General features: G+C 40.0%; 1 protein-coding gene across 1 annotated transcript; it reads right to left on the bottom strand.

Moving 5' to 3' along the window:
- Positions 1-5,666: 5,666 nt before the first annotated feature.
- TPI1 (triosephosphate isomerase 1) lies at positions 5,667-16,251 on the bottom strand. The gene is made up of 7 exons (XM_026686236.2): positions 16,069-16,251; positions 12,619-12,742; positions 12,456-12,540; positions 12,191-12,323; positions 9,603-9,688; positions 9,357-9,444; positions 5,667-6,240 (listed from the first exon to the last, which is right to left on the bottom strand). The coding sequence occupies exons 1-7, from the start codon at positions 16,178-16,180 to the stop codon at positions 6,122-6,124; spliced, it is 747 nt and encodes a 248-aa protein (XP_026542021.1). The 5' UTR covers positions 16,181-16,251; the 3' UTR covers positions 5,667-6,121.
- Between the last annotated feature and the right edge of the window lie 1,445 nt (positions 16,252-17,696).

The raw sequence follows: 17,696 nt of genomic DNA, 5'->3' as shown, positions 1-17,696 counted from the left end.
GCGATAATAAATTGGGGTGCTGTTGAGAGAATATATTAAGCTGAAGTGACAGATTCATCCACTCTGCCACAGTTTACACTACAGGCTGAATCAGCATTACAAATCAATTGAACAAGCCTAAGAGCCATAGCATTCCAAGTTGCTTTTACCGCAGCATGGACTTTTGTCAGGCTTTTATCTCGTTTTAAAATTGCTTTTAATGAATGCTACTGAACTTATTCTGCATTTATTTTAATGCAGAATACTACCTGGAACATTCAGGTAAATCAAGTAAATCTAACATACATGTCACTTGGCAAAAGTGTCCTGCATTAGTAAATTAAATAAAGAGCACTTAATTAGATACACAAGGTTGGGTGAGGAAGGAAGCTGTGTGTCCTGCGAATGTATAATGTTGGGCTACAAATCATCATGGTTATTGGTTCTTGATTTCAACTTGTAGAGGATTTGATGCAGTACAGAGCCTAGTGCCATCAGTTGAATGAAACAACCCTTCTTGGTCAATCTCTACTTCAACTCAATTGCTAATAAAATTGCAAGTAATTGAGGGACTATGTCCCCAGTATGAACCAAACGTTTACTATGCTCCTTCTACAGCAGTCAAGGGTCACAATGAGTGAACACTGACATGGTGAAATCATTGAAACGGGCAGGTGAAGAACTGTGATTTAATTATGTTCATTTGGACTAGGCAGGTCCAAATTAGGAAGGTGTTTATTAGGCCTTCCTAATAGAAACATGCTTTTCTGGCAAAAAAGGTTGCTATTTCTTGGTTATCTACCATCAAAAATAGGAAGTATGATTTCTGGGGAGAATGGAATACTGAAAACATTAGTCTGATGATGGCACCAAACACTCTGGTGTCCACTTCTTTATTTTGGGATCTCCTCCACTCAAATATCATAGGGTGTCTCTCCCCTGCTCTTTTAACATGAAAATATGATTTTGTTGCGTGCCCCAAAGGATATGTCAGTGAAGTGACAGAAGACATAAAACATGTAGTAGGGTTACATCTATAGAACAGGTAACTGCACTCTTGAGAAATCCAATACACTTGTGTAGCAGATACATTTGCAACATGGGTAAAAATCCTTCCTAAAAGCTAAATACGTATAGTTCAAAGAAGATAAAATGCTGGGCACTATCAAGCGTAACTCAAGGGCTGAACAGGCATTTTATCTAGTGCTTGGGACCCAAATGGCTACACTATCTAGAAGCTCAATGAGATGAAGACTCCAAGACTTAAGAGGAACGTAGAGCTACAGAATCTTTTGTGCATGGATTCCTAAGGAAAGACCATAAGCGAGTTGTGTGGAAAAGATGGTTTAAAATAGATTTGAATGCTTTCATGTACATAGTAAACACAGCTAATGACTCAGGGTAAGCAGTCTTTTTTGACTGGTGGGAACATTAGAAGTTGGAGAACCTGTTGTAAATTTCCATACAAAATATATGAATATTTGCCTATTCACATAAGAGCTATGGCTGGGAACACTCACAAAATAGTTACTAGAAGACTGATAAGATCTTCAGAAAGACTGTGTAAAAATTGAACGAGATTTAAGGATTCTGTTAGACTATTCCCAAGATATACCTTAGGTATGGTAAAACAGGAACATCAAAAGAAAGTGGGAAATAAAAAAGCTGTTCTATAAAGCCATATAGAATGTTTTGAGACCACTTGCCACCAATTATGCAGGGTGTGTCTGCATTATTTAGTCCTGAGGGAGTATCACAATTTAATCAGTTATGCATGAAGATTGTTAACACTGGAGAAGTATTCTGGACAGTGATTCACTGTGATTAGGATTGCATTGGATTTTAAGAATAAGTCTGAGCTCACTTATTACACCTGAATGTAGTTGGCTTGTTTCTGGTTTATCATATTGTGGTAGCTTTTATACTAGTTTGCACAGATTTTAAGATGGGTTTCTTCTTTGGAGAATAGTTTCATACTTTTAAAAAATGTAAATGTTTCTGTTCTTATCGGTTACTATACATGAGGCATTTTTATTTCAGTCTTAATAAATCCCAGCAAATTAAAAAATTGGGAATGATCTCCTCCCTGGAAGCTAAGATCCCAAACAATTCGTCAAGACTTTCCTATCTCATCTCAGTATGTTCTTTGTCCCTTCTTACTCTGAGCATGCCCTCAGTTGGGAAAGTCAACTCCAATTCTTTTATGAACTTTGCCCTTGTTCTTGATGGCCACTATGTAATATTGTCTGAAATCCAAAGTCATATGTCCTCATTTGCACATTATAAGACATAGGATTGATCAAACTAAATGTTTGCTGACATATGACAATTCAATAATTTATTCCCTGTAATTGGATTAAAAGTTATGCAATCTGCTGAATAAAGTATTTATGAAATAACTTATCAGTTTAATATTTGACTTTGTGAACATATTAAGAAATCAGGCTACAACTATTTTTGATATGCTGTAGCAAAGGTCACAAGGCTTTTGCTCGATTTTTCTGTGATGTGACTGTTAATAGAGAAGATTCTTGGCCACCAAAATGCAATTTACCTGATATATAGTTCCAGAAATTAAGATATTTATATAGTCACATTCATCTTGTTAAATTCTATGCAGTGTACAGATTAAAAGCCTAATTCAAACACCTGCCTGATTCATGTATGATTTTTGATCTAGTAAGGGCTATGATTAAAAATAAATTTCTGAATACCCAGTTAGAGATGATACGTTACAGATAGATAATCTGATTTCTTCAATTTAGCTCTTTATATATACTGTATATTTGAATCCTATATATACACGTCCTATTGATCTCAGTGGGGCTTAATTGCTGGGTGTACAGATTCAAGTTTGACCCCTTGATTATGTCAGCTTAAAAAACAAAACATGCAGTAGGTTTAATCCTTTTGGCATTGTATTAAGATTTGAATCCAACAAATTGAACTGACAGATGCTTTAGCTGACAGCCTCTTCAAACAAATCCAGTATCACAACAGGCTGTTCTCTGAATTAAACCACAGTGAGATGCAAACCACATTGTAATCTATTCAACAGATCTGGGGCAGGAGCCAAAGTATGTCCAAAGAATGCGACAGGATCACAGCCCAGCCTGAGCCCAAGTGGCACAAGGAGTTTCTAATATTATTACCATATCCTTGATCTGGACATGGAATAAACATTTAGATCAGCATTTCTCAAATGTGGCAAGAAAAACACTGATCTAAACAGAGGAGCATCAAAAACAGCTTTATCCAAATTCAGTGACTGAATAAAACATATTTTCACCTTGATAAAATTTGTACAAGACAAGTTGATTTCAAAGTGCAGTTGCTGTAATAGATGCTGCCTCTACCAGTATTTTCTTTGCCAATTTTGCAAATTAATCCCTGAATGTTATCTCAATTTAGCATTTAATTCGGCAAATATCTTTAACTGACTTATATTCTTGCTTATATATCTGCTTTTGCCAATGTGCACAAAAAATGCGACAAGCATTAAATGCACAATAGAGAAATGAGTTGTGAAGATGTCTGATATGCCATGAGCATGGGTAAAACAAACCTTTTATGAACTTTTTATTGAGAATAGAGAAAAGTGGTTTATAGATTTGATAAGAGAATAAGGAGTAATCAAGGGGCCAAAGGGATTTTTGTAATATTAATGAGGGAGACTGGATAACACGTTAATTTTTGTTGCAAAGGAAGTCAGAAGTCATGTTTTTTTATTTTTCTCTTATTTTTTTTATCTTTATTCTTACTTCATAAATTTCATTTTGTTTGAAAAAGTATTTAATAACAATTAAAGAAGTGAGACAAAAGTTCAGAAATCAATGGGACTTCCAGCAATTATGTTTTTAATTTCTCCCTCTAATGCTCAAATTATTTTTGCAAAGACACAGGAACTACTTGAAGATGTTGATAGAAAATAGTCTGAAATTCTTACTTAACCATAATCTAAAGTTAGTTGATAGCTTTCTTAGAAACAACCCAAAACTTTTTGGAGCTCTCAAGAACTCTGGCTAGATAAAAATAAAACCTGGAACTATAGTCTTGGTCAGCTGGAATGGTTAATCTCAAATTTTAGCAATATAAAAGTCAGATATTATTTATGTTTCTATCCTAAAGTGAAACATATTCCAGTAATTCACTGTAGGCCTTTTGCAACCGATTCTGCCTGCTAGGAAAAAAAGGGGCAGTGCTCCAGAATAAGCAAATATTGTCTTGTGGGGTCACAAAAAATAGTACAGGATACCATTTCTGCCATCTGCATCTTAAGTTACCCTAAAAGTTTTCAAATGTATGTGGGGAGAGAGCAAGGAGTATGTAATGGGTACGTGAGAATGACCCTGGGAAACAGGAGGAAGAGCCATAGCCTAGATATGCAAAAGCTACCTCAGTCTGTAGAAGGGACAGGAAGCACCTCAAAAGGGATCCTCACCACTTTTCTGGAAAGGAGGAAAGTCCTTTAAGACTGGCAAGATTTTGTTACTTTAACCTTACAATAAAAGGATGTTAGTACTCATGGTTTATGCTTCTTTCCAGAGTACCTCAAAGGGCAATACAACTCTCTCACATTGCCTACAATTCTGCCTAAAATACTGATTAGTTTTGAGTGTCATATAAAATTATTTGGAAATTAGACACATAATTTCAAACATGACTATATCCCAGTAAAAACAAAAACTCCAACCTCACATTTCCTTTATCAATCCATATTTTACCTCTAGCAAGAGTTCTCTCACCAGGGACAGAATAAATGAAGCTCTGCGGTAGACTTCTCCAAGCTATACTTTTTGCCTCCTCTTTTAAAACTTAAATCTTGGAATAATTAAAATTTATTTCATGCCTGCTTTTGATAAAAAGCACCCCATTCTGTAGTCATAACTGGTTGCATCTGGTTGTAATGACGTATCCCTGCTTTCAACCAATTGAATATGGCCCAATGATATATACATGTAAACCATATCCCCAACATGCATGGATGTTTGCTTATACAATTGATTACTTACTTTGGATATGTTCTCAGTATAAACTGTTTTCTTAATAGCTTTTACCCTTACAGCACCATTTATGACAACCAAGAGGCTTGAAAGCGACAGACCCTATGTCAAATATTCTCATCCTACTCAATATTGAGCCTTCTCAATTTTAGAATAGGGCAACAAACATTTAGAACTGTGAATGCCTTTTGACTTCCATATAATCCTAATGACGACTCTGTGAATAATCCATGATGCCTAAATGTAACTTTGGGGAGATATGAGGCACTTTTTAAGCAGAATCCCATTCTTAACACAGGGAGGGCAGTTTTGCACCGAACTATCTGTGGTTAGGTGTCGTTTGAAAGACAAAGAAATGGAACTAGTAGTGTTTGATGGAGTTTGAAGACATTTCATAACACTGCTGAGGAGCTGACTATCAACCACTGATATGTCAGGCATAGGGAAAGAAGAATTGAGCCTTGATTCTTGCCTTAGATCTTGAGAAATCCTGTCAAATAGTGTGTTACAGGCATTTTCCCTTATAGTTTCTTATGTCCAGTTCCAATTCCTAGCTCGCTGGAACAGAACCAGCATGACAAGGAATGAGAATTCAGCATTCTCTAAAAATGTGTAAAAACTCTTATGTATATCAAAAGCTTTTGAGATGTTTTCCCTCAAACAACAATAATAGTTCCTACACACTACTTTCCATTTGTTTATTTCTAGTTATACCAATGGCCTAGGAGACACGGAAGGAATATACAACTTACAGGCAATTACAAGCCACTAGGCACGGAGTCCAAAATAGGTGAACCATGAGGTGAACACCTTCCTTAACAAGGCAGATGATCCTCTAGAGCAGAAGTTTGGAGTGGAAAGAAAATAGGCCTGACTAGTTTACAAAGCCTAAAAACCAAGGCAGGAAGCCCCTCTCACAAGTACAGAGGAAGCAAATGAAATATTGCTTTTATGAAGGAACACAATATTCATATATTGGCATCCATGTTTAGCAGCAGAGGTGAATGATAAAGGTGGGAAAAGGGATTGAAGGTGAGGCCATTTCACTTGAGTGCAAGTGTATCTTTACAGTATTTCTCTTCCAACCAGGGTTGGTTCTCCCTCCAGCTTTTTTTATTTCAGGTTCTATAGAGTAGGTTTCACTGTTTTGCATTGATGATGCTTACAAATTCAGGCTTCAGGGAAGCCCCACCAACAAGAAAGCCATCTACATCATGTTGAGAGGCCAATTCTTTGCAGTTGGCAGCAGTAACTGAACCTAGAAAGAATAAAATTTCATTTAGAAAAAGAAAGAAAAAATGCAGAACGTAGAATACAGTAAGTAGAAACAAAAAATGCAAGGTGTTTCATCATTTTTAAAAAAAGATAATGCCCCTAACAAATCCCAATGCAAAGCTTTGGGAAAGATGGAATTTAGTTTAATCAGATGGGCTTAGGCAACTGGCATATGGTGGAGTACAATCTGAAAGAGATATATAGACAATCCTCAAGTTACAATGGCAATTGGACCAAGATTGCCATAGCTAAACAATACAATAAAAAAGCCTATTACATGACTGCATCGATTAGTGACAGCAATCCTGGCTGTTGTCATAACCCCAAAACATGCAAAGTGGGAAGTGGTGGGATATTACCTGGGAGTGGGGAGGAAAGAGGGGCCTGGGGGAAACCTGGAGGCTTGGTGAAGGTTGCATGAGAGTTGGAGAATGAGGGTGTTGTGGTGTGGCGTGAATGTAGAGAAGCTGAGGGCACAAGTCCATGTGAGTGTGTGGATACCAAGGGAAGGAGGTTGAAAGTACAAGAGATACTCAGAGGAGGGCGTGGGTCCATACAAGTGCATGGAGGCCAGGGTTGATACGAGTGCAGAAAGGCCATGTAGTGTGTGGCGCAATTCATAGGAAGGCAGGGCAGGGGATTTACCAGAATGACTTGCAACTTTCCCTCCTGGCTTCCCCATTGACTTTGCTTGTGGGAAGCTAGCAGGTGAGGTCACAAAAGATTATCATATTGCTGCAGGATATCAAAACCATCATAAGTGCAAGCTGGTTGCCAGGCACCTGAATTGCAATCATGTGAGCACAGGGGCAGTGCAATAGCCAGAACGTTTGAGGGCCAGTAATAAGTTTTGTTCATTCAGCCCTGTCCAAACTGAAAGGTTGCTGAAAAAGTGGTTGTTGGACTACAGGTTGCCCTTGAAAATCATCCAGAAGCTTCATCTGATCTACAATGCAATGGCACATGCAGCTCCAAAATTCACCTGCACTATAAACCACACTGGTTCTCACATTCTGAGTGCAGTTCAAGGTGTTAGTTATCACTTTTAAAGTCTTGAATGGCACAGGGTCAAGTTGTCTTTGAGGATATCTGCCCACCCCACCAGATCCAACAGGATGGGGAATGCTTCAGGTCCCCTCTACCAAATGATCTCGTAGGACCTATTCTGCCTAGGAGGCAAATCTAGTTTTCCACTAGCACTGGGCCAAGACATGAATTGAACCCAGCGCAGACACAGTTGGTGTAAGGCTGTTATTTATCATGTTTAAATAGCCATCCATTTCACAAAAAGCAACTCTGGATGTCATACATCAATCAAATTATTATGCTGTTTGGTTAGAGCTTGATGGCTTTTAATGGAGGAGGGAAGGTATTTAATATATTTTATGGGTTTAGCTATTGTTAGTCACACAGCTTCTTCTTCTTCTTTTTCTTCAGCGTTTGTCTCGCGCTCTGGCGAGGTCCGCTAATGTCCTTGAGTACTGCTTCCACGCCTCTCTGTCTGCCACGTATGTCGGGTCTGCCTTCGCGATCTCTAGATCGGCCTTGATCGTGTCCATCCAGCGTTGCTTAGGTCTACCACGCGGTCTCGTTCCTCCGACAATCACCTTCATCGCAGATTTGATGATGGATTCTTCCTTGGCGCGACTCACATGGCCGAACCATCGTGCGGGACTGCCTTATGACCGTGGGGATGGGCACGGCGTTGAACCGTCTGCGCAGCTTCTTCATTCCTGACGCGATCGAGTAGGGTGAGGCCTACCGACCATCGGAGCATTCGCATCTCCATTGTCTGGAGTCTGCTTTCGACTTCTTTGGTCGTCGGCCAGCACTCTGCGCCGTATATGGCCACGGGCGCACCACAGAGTTATAGATTTTTGCCTTCAGGCGCATCGGCATCTTCTTGTCACAGAGGACGCCCGTGACGGACTTCCATTTGCCCCACGCTGCGTTGATCCTGGCTGCCACCTCAGTTTGTAGTAGGCCTTCTTCCCCAAGAGTAGTTCCCAGGTACTTGAAGGTGGAGGCGCGGTAGCTCCTGCCCGTTCACGTGGATGGAGCCTGTCGTTTCGTTGTCAGTGGTCAGGTATTCGGACTTCTTTAGGTTCAACCGGGCCCGAACTGCTCGAGGCGGTCGTGCCACTGTTGGACTAGGTGCTTATTGTTAGTCACACAGCATTACACTGTATAGCAGTGATCCCCAACCTTTTTATGCCGCGGCCCAGTACCGGCATCAGCTGGGCGCCCGCGACCCGGTACCAGCATCAGCTGGGCGCCGCGGCCCGGTACCGGCATCAGCTGGGCGCCGCCATCTTTTTGATGAAAAAGTGGCGGCGCCAGCGCTCGGTGAGCTTTCCCGGTAGAAATGGCTTTCTACCTGGAAAAAGTCACCGAGCGCTGGCGCCGCCATCTTTTTTGATGAAAACGTGCTTCGGTGAGCTTTCTACCGGAAAAGCTCACGGAAGCACTTTTCATCAAAAAGATGGCGGCGCCAGCAACCAGCGGCCCGGTAGGACTTGTTCAGCGGACGGCCGGTCCGCGGACCGGTGGTTGGGGACCCCTGCTGTATAGCACAGGCAGTCAAACCTTTAAATAAATTCTTATCAGAAACCTATTCAATATGTCAAGCTTTGTAATTTACTTAAGAGATCTGAACCCCGATTTCCCCCATCCCCCCAAAGTTTGGGGAGAGCCACATTACTCTGAAACAAATAAAGTTGTTTCAACGAATACCAAAGAGATGCTGTGCTTGTCTGAATGAAGCATTTTTCCAAATAATTTTGGAGGTATCTATAGTCTTATTGTATATCACTTCTCAGCTGCTTGTTTCTCCATAAAGTATCATCTCGAATCATTCTCTTCGTTAAAAAAAAAACTTTTTTCACATCCCAATTCTGTGTAGGTGAGGGTGACCAGGATATCATTAAGTATACTCCCAATTCATGGGTACATTGTTTATAAAAATGAATCCGTCAAATATCAATGCTCTGTTATTACACAGACATCAGAAATAGGGAGCTTGGTATGCATTCAGGAAACAAAACTGGCAAATTGTTACCCCAGCAGCATTATGCAATGATGAGGACAGATTCTACATACCTCCATAGATGATTCGAGTTGACTGTGCAACGGCTTCAGAAACATGGGTCTTCAGCCAGTTCCTCAACTTGTCATGAACTTCCTGGGCCTGCAAGAGAAAGTAGGTTAAAAAAGTGGGTTTTTAAGAAGTTGTATTGTCATGTAGCAGACATCGTGAAGTGAAGATAAGAGATGCTATTCGCTTGGGGAGTCTCTAAAAGAGAGACACAAGGTTTGAAAACAGGATGTCCCTAGACACTTTCATACCTGTTGGGGAGTTGCCGTTTTACCAGTTCCAATGGCCCAAACTGGCTCATAGGCAAGAACCACTTTACTCCAGTCCTTCACATTGTCTGGGGGGAAAAACAAAGCAAATAAATGTTATTTAAGAACTGAGAAAAATCCCACATGGTAGGTAGGGGAAGAATAGTCGGCTGGTCCTCTGATTGTGTCTTGCAGCTTCCCTCCATGCATTTCTATGGTTAGCCAACAAAGACTGACAACAAGTGAGGCAAATGAAAACACAAGGACAGTTACCCTAACCTAAGTAACAACAAATCAGTCATAGCAATGACTCTTTACCTCTGGAGCCCTTGTTTTTGACAATGGGCATTAGTATATCCAGCAGTTAACATAACAAGCAACACATTCTGATTTACCTAAAAGATCCGTTAAGATCTATGATGTAAGACTTTCTGAGCATGAACTATGGCATTTTATGCCTAATCTAGAATAATTGTCTGATTACTTTAACAGCAATAAATGGTGTTTTACTGCTCTAATCTCCCTAGTTGGTGGGAGCTTAATTAAAACAAAAACCAAGAGACTTTTGCTGTTTTGAATAAGTCAGGAAGGATGGGGGAGAGATGAGAAACTCCCTCCCTAGGGGACTTCCGGCTTGAGTTCCTTCGCTGACAGACCGAAACCGCGATCGTGTGCGGTTTTGATCTGTGCTCGCCGTTGGAGCGCCCTGAGCCAGCTGGTATCGGGGCTAAGCCACCCCGTAGAGGTGGTGAAGAGGGGGGGAGACTGCCAGCAGGGTTGAGGAGAGCCGCATCTCTCCTCCTCAGCTGGCCATTACTCCCTTTCCTGAAGGCAGTTGCAGCGGTGGTCAGAAATGGCCACCTCAAAGAAGATCTTGACCGGAAAAGAATGTGCAGGAGGAAGATAAGAGAAAGTCTTGGTTGACCGGGTTAAACTGCAAAAGCAACAACGCAAGGTACCCTGGAATTTAAACTATAAAAAAAATAACATTGTTCCCAAAGAAGATTTTGAAGGAGAGATGGAAGGGAAAGGATTTGGTGTTTTTTTCTCTCTCTTCCCTTCCATAAACTGACAGCTAAGAGACTTAAGCAAGAAATTGAAAAAAAAATCCACTTTGATATCAACAGGCATTTAAGCTGAAAATAAAATGTCAAAGGGATAATAAAGATTTCTGGATACTTAAAAGCTTTTAAAAGCAGGAAAGGAGAGAAAAAGAATAAAAGGGCAGGATCTGGAAAAATGGAGGAGACTGCCTGGAACTAAAACCTCAACAAGATTCCTAAAAGATACATTTTAACTGAAACTTGGCAACAAAATAGTAGAACCCCAGGAAGAGAAAGTGGAAAAAAGAAGTAAGAAACATCTTGGGATTATTTGGTGATCTCTGGATTTTTGGTTATTGCATTTAAATGACTAAAATCAATTGGATGGTTGTTTAAAAGTGTTTAAAATGGCACCACTTTAAGAAGAACTGAAAATGGAACTTTAAAAAGTACAAAGAAGATGCACAAGAAAAGAGAAGTTCTTTTGGCTTCGTACTTCAACTCTTAGAAATGGAGATCTGGAACTATGAGAAACAACAAGAAACAAGATATAGAAAAACAGGGCAAAGCTGTAAGAATTGAAAGTATAAGCCTGTTTAGAGATAATGGGTGAAAACTTAATTGTAAAAGGGATTCTGCAAAGGTACATAAGATAGTATTGTTATATTACAAATAGAAATAATTTTAGAAAATATGCTTAAAATGATGGATAAAATATTTATCATAATCTAGTGGAATGTTTGTTAATAAACAAATGAAATAAAGTGAATGAGAGAATTAAATTAGAAAAGGATGGAAACATTTTAATTATTATTAATGATTTATAAAATATAAGTGAAGAGAAATATGGAAAAAAAATTAATTATGGAAAGTTTATAAGTGTTCCCAAGGAAGTATGTTATTTAATTGAAAAGAAAGGTTAAAGATGTTAAGATTTTAATGAATATTAATGATAGAATTGAATTGGAATGGAATGAGTGTTTTATTTACACACACACACACACACACATATATATATATATTATAATCTTTTTTAAAGAATATAGTGAGTATTTTAAGAATGTACCAAGCAGAATTCAATTGGAAGTTATGTATTGTATTGAATGTTATAATCTTAAATCTACATTGAAGCTTAAATAAGAGTTGAATGGATAAAATTAAAAGATATAAAGGTGTCATACTCCAATTAATAACTACAGGAGAAAATTTGTTTAATGAGAAAAGATAATATGAAATTGAAACAGAACAGACAAAAGTATAAATCTAATGATTTGAATTGAGATCAGATAATCAAAACAAAATTGAGAAAATTAAAAGAGGGGAAAAACTATGTAGAAAATGTAAAACAGTAATAAGATATGGAATAGAACACAAAAATAAGCATGAAATTGAGTTTGTGTCTGTATGAAGAAGTGTAACCCGGGACCATGCTATTTTCAAAAAAAGATGTTTTATTTGTATTATGTTCTTTTTGTGAAAACCCAAATAAAATTTTCAACAAAAATAAAAAGTAACTCCCTCCCTAGAGTTCCTCCCATGGACTCTTACCAGCAATGGCTTTGGTCTGCTCGAATACCACCTTCTCTGTGATACCAGCCTCTCGCTCATCAAGTTTCTCTCCAATGCAAGCAATGACCCCAAGCCCTTCAGACAAGGCATGGGCCACCTTCTGTCCAATGAGCTGAAAAGAGGCAGAAACAAAGTAAAGAAAACTTATACAAGATTGGTGCATATCCTGGGTGTAAAAAGCCCAGTGCCTGTCATAGATGGCGGTGAAGAACGAAAAGAAATACATAAAGGTAAAATCACTCACCTCATCTGACTCACCAAAGACATGCCTTCTCTCAGAGTGTCCTAAGATCACCCAGGTGACACCAACATCTTTTATCATGGATGGGCTGGAAACAGAGGAAAACAGAGGTTTTAGCACACTGCTAGCTTAAAACATGTGGCTTTCCATAGGCCAGGTAACGTACCTGATTTCTCCTGTAAATGCTCCTTTAGGCAACTTGTAACAATTCTGTGCAGCCACCCCTATCTTGGCATCAAGTTTCTGACGGGCAAAGTCAAGGTAAATGGAAGGGGCACCACAAACCACCTCTGGAACAAGAAAAAGAACACCATGTTGGATAAAGCAGAAACTTAAAATGCCCTTTCAATTGCAGACTTACCATTTATTCATTTGCATTCAAATCCTCTATTCATTTATGGCATTCATAGGATACACGTAATCCCCAAATCCCATCCATTATTGGTCCTTGGCCTTTTTAATCGATGTAACCTTACAGCTATGTCATAAAGCAAGGGCCTTCAAACTTGGTAAATTTAAGACTTGTGGACTTCAACTTCCAGAATTCCTGAGCTAACATGATTGGAGGAGGAATTCTGGGAGTTGAAGTCCACAAGCCTTAAAGCTGCCAAGTTTGAATACCCCTCTCATAAAGCATTACCTGCACTTAACGCTCTGATCTTACTACTCAAATCAAAGATGCGTAAACTCAATGTATTTTTAATTGAGTATATTTGCCTAAAGGTAATCAGTTGTGATGAAATGTAGTAAGAAGGTAGATTCTCAGGAGAATGCATTCCAGAGAAGCAACAACTTAATTCAGAGGATTTCTGAGAAAAAGAGGGCAAAAACAGACCCTCCCTAATGGTTCCCTAAGTATAGGCTTCATGTGGGTAATAGTTTGCTTTAGTTGGGCATTGTTCTATTTACAGGTGTGGAACAAAGAAATTTAGTTGGAAGATTCATTACATATCTTCCTTGATTTTGGGATCTGACAACAATCAAGAGATTGGAGCCAGCACAGGCACCCTGACCAGGAGGAGCACCTTGGAAGAGTTATATCTATATCTTGCGCATAACTGCTACTCAAATATTCTATACATTTCTCTTACCAGCCCACTGTTATCGTTCAGAAATAGCAGAGGTGCTTTTCATGTAAGTTTCATACCAGCCTGACCTATTGTTGTAGTGGCTTGGTTTGAAGTTAAGAGGTGATATTCATCAGAACCTAAGAACAAATGCCATCTGCTGATACTTGCTTATAATTTGCTATTACAGTTCAGTCTGAGCAAATAAAACATTACATGCACTCTACTATGCAAGAAGTCACTACTAAGTACCTTTGTCTCCCTAAAAATTTCATAATTACAGGCATGATATTCCCCTCTGAAAAAAAAAATCGGGGCCGGCCAAAAGAGACCCCCCACCGCCCGCCCGGGCGATTCCCCAAAAAATCAGAATTCCGATTTTAATCGGAATAATATCATGTCTGTAATTAACTATTTTAGGCAGACAGAATCAAAGGATTTTAATGAAGAATTGAAGAATTATAGCAACTCTTTTGATCTGTATGGCTCTGCTTGCCAACTCTATTCTAAGGTTCATAAGCTTCATTTATTTGTCATTTTGTGTAGATAAAAGCCACAAATGAAAGACAGCAGAAGTTAAATGAATTGTTGCACTAGTGATAGGAAAACATTTCATTCCATTTAAGAACCTGAAGGCTAACCATCAATTAAGTTACCACTTAGGTGGATGAACAAATAGCCAGCAGCTGCATACTTTGTGCCATGCAGTTATAAAGCTGGAAGAAAACTTCGTGAGTGAATGAAAAAGGTAAAAATAAAGCTAAGCCTAGTAGCTTCTTTATAATAGTGAATTATAACCTCAGTTAACATAGGCCTGTCTTTATGTCTTATATTTTAGGAAAATATAGGAGGGGTAAGTGCTTGTGTTTCGGTGATTTTTTTTTCTATGTGTACTCCATAATTGTTTTTTTTAAAAACCAGGCTGAAAAATCATAGGAAAGAGACAAACTATTATTGTGGTATTCTATTCAATACAGATTAGTAATGTAGACCAGGAAATGCAGAACCATTCAAATGTAGTTTACCCAACTAAATCAAGCAAGCAGCACAATATAGAAGAGGTATTAATAGAATGAGTATCCTGGTCAATAAACTGTATCTTTTATACTTCATCCCTTCTCCTGACCTTTAGCAGGGTATAGGGATAAAGTTTCCAGTTCCAAGTACAGTAGCTGATATTTTTAGGCAATACTCTAACACCTATATTTAGGAATCTTTCTCCTCCAGAGCCTTTGACATTTCCTTTGAGTATCACTTCAGAAACTGCACTCCTTTCTCAATCCACCTTGCCCTTTCTGTTTTGACAGAGCTAGCAGAGAACTTGCCAGAAGAGTCTGGTTCTGTCTGATACTTTCTCTCAAGTCATTGCTACCAGAGGAATTCTTACTGGGTTTTGCAAATAGCATTAAAAGGCATTTCTTTAGCGTTCAAAGCAACATGCCAGGTTGCTATCTTCCTATAAAGAATGGGCTCTAGTATTAAAAGGCACCGGATGTATCATCCTCTTTGGCCGCTCTGCACAATTCTTGTTAAGACAGCTGGCCAACCTGTTTCACTTAGTATCACTTAAAAGACTGCTGGATTCACTTACATGAAAGAACTGAAGGTTCACAAGCAAATTAATTTAGCAATCCCTATCCTATTGCTTCATTCTCAGAGAGACCAGATGGAGTCTTTAAACATTAAAACATTTAAACATTTAAACATTACTGTTTTGGGTAATGGGCAAAGCTGTGGCTGAAAATAGGCCTAGTCATCATAAGCCTTGCCAATACAGGAAGCAAGTTGTAAGGAAGATAACATTCTAAACTGGTTCCTTGAAACCAATTTTATGATTTTTGTTATTCATGTATTTTACTTAAAAGTTTAAATTATATCGCTTCATTAGCTTAGCTAAATTTATCATCTCTTATATTTGGTCTTGAATCTTATAACCTAGCTGCAGGGGCAGTTAAAACAGCAGACTCCTGGCTCACCAGGTTCTGCAGAGCCTGATTTTGTCAACAAGGAACAAACGCTAACATAGTAGGATTTATATAGGTTTTTATGGAGTCATTTTGTGAGATTGACAGGAATATAAATCGAACAGCTTCTCCACCCCAGCCCACCCAGAATCTGCTTTTCTCAAACAGCCGATTGTCCTCAATTCATTCTTATAAAGCTCCCCGGTCTCGGAGGTACGTGCAGGCGGTCACACAAGCAGCAGGAGGGCTTTATTTAGGCGCGGCCACGGCGGGTACCTCCTCCGCGTGGCGAAGGATGCCGTGCAATTGCCCGCCGGACAAGAAAACGCCGCTTCCCCGGCCAATTGGAGAGAGGGAGTGGGGACCGGCAGGAGCTGTTGGGGTTAGGCGAGGCCCCTTTCCCACGCCCAGGAAACCCACTGTCCGCTGTCGATAATGGGGGACAGCGACGGGATGCAAGCGAAGGAAACGGGGCTGCTGCTCTTGCAAGGCTCCTCCTTTAGGCAGAGCTCACGGTAACTCCCCCGCGCCCCCAAGACAAAAGCTCTTCCTATTCCCCTTCAGCCGGCAGTAAATCCTCCTTACCGGTCTCTGCAGGGACCTTAGCCTCATTGAGAGTGTGGATGAGCTCCGAAAGGCTTTTCTTGTCGCCATTCATCTTCCAATTCCCGCCCACGAAGAATTTCCTCGGTGCCATGATGGGGGTGCCTGGGCCGTCCGCTCGGAAGCTTCGAAGGAGAGGAGAAGGTCAAAGAACGCAGCGGCAGCGAGAGCCCCCCCTCCCTCCAGGCGCCTTTATAGAAACCCGGGAAAGCCCGCCCCACCAACCAGCGACGTTGCGCAAGAGCGCGCTCCCACGATTGGCTTCTCGCTTGGCCAGTAACAAAATGGGAGGCGGGGGCCCGTGTTTTCCCGCTTTGGCGTAATCGCGAGAGTTCTGGTTTGTGACTGAGGAAGCGAGGGCTTCTCTTGCGGAGACGGGGGGCGGGCGGGGGGGGGCAGTGTTCCTGTACGGGTTACGCTTTGAGCGACAGTGTTACATATTGTATAATCTGGCCCTGAGGTAGAAGTCGCCCGAAACCAGCAGCGCGCGCAGCTCAAATCCCTGCCTGTTTAGGGATAAAAGATGCATACATTGGTTTACCCAAGCCAATTCAGCATTCCCCCACCCCTACTTACTCTGACATATATAATTCAGCCGTTCTGGACAAAGTTTGCTGAGTTTCACAGTTTGCGATAAAATATCAGATTTAATTTATATGGTTTTGACCTATCACTAGCCATCATTGTATATAGCAAGCTACCTAGGAGAGATGCACTTTTAAATCAATCTTAATTACTTGTGCCCTGCGTCTCACACACGTGCATACATATACCAGTATCCCAACTACTGCTTCCTCTGCATGATGCACACCAGCACTTCATATTCCAAGCTGTTGAGGAAGCAGAAATTTCATTCTTGTCTGATGGGACAATGACCAGAATAAAATTCACTGAGTTCATACTCATGTAGGGAAAAAAAATCTGTTAAGGATGGATGCCCTAGCTCTTGACTTCCATTTGGCCATTTACAGATTGTCTCTGTCTTTGGAAACGTTATATTTCTGGGATTACATGGCTACATGTAAAACATGGTAGGAGGAAAAGTAGGATTCAGATTTTTCACAGCATGGCTTCCTCTTTTTTGCACATATAAGTGGCTTTTTAAATTATTGGGTAAGGAGAATAGGCTCTTCATATACATAGTTGCATGCCAAATCAAATCATACATTTCAACCGAATCCCTAAGTAATTGATACCACCTCCGAACAGGACACTCTTCAACTGAAAAACTTTCTGCAAATGTATACTTATCTGCAGTTATTTACAGATTCAAAATAAGCAGTGAATATGAATGCAAAATTTGAGACACTCAGTACATTTAATTTCTTCACTCTTCCAGGCCAGATAAATTTGGTATCTTTTTTTAAATATAAGTAATAAGATGGCACTCAAATATGAGCTGCAGAGAGAATGCACGAGACAACAGCAAACATGGTAGAAAGATCAAGCAGAGGAAGTGTCATGCCATCCCCTTGCATGGGATGTATCAAACCATTGACAGATAGCTGAGGTGGGTGACATTGTGAAATCCTACCAGAGCCTAGGAAGAGCTGGACTAAAAGACAGGACTGAGGCACTGATTATGGTAGCATCAGAATAGGCACTAAGTA

This window comes from Notechis scutatus, chromosome 2, assembly GCF_049901735.1.
Source record: "Notechis scutatus isolate UNSWTSFEM ecotype Mainland chromosome 2, rNotScu1.2, whole genome shotgun sequence".
Taxonomy (NCBI): domain Eukaryota; kingdom Metazoa; phylum Chordata; class Lepidosauria; order Squamata; family Elapidae; genus Notechis; species Notechis scutatus.
Note: the sequence above shows the minus strand (reverse complement) of the source record. Positions and strands in the feature narration are given on the sequence as shown.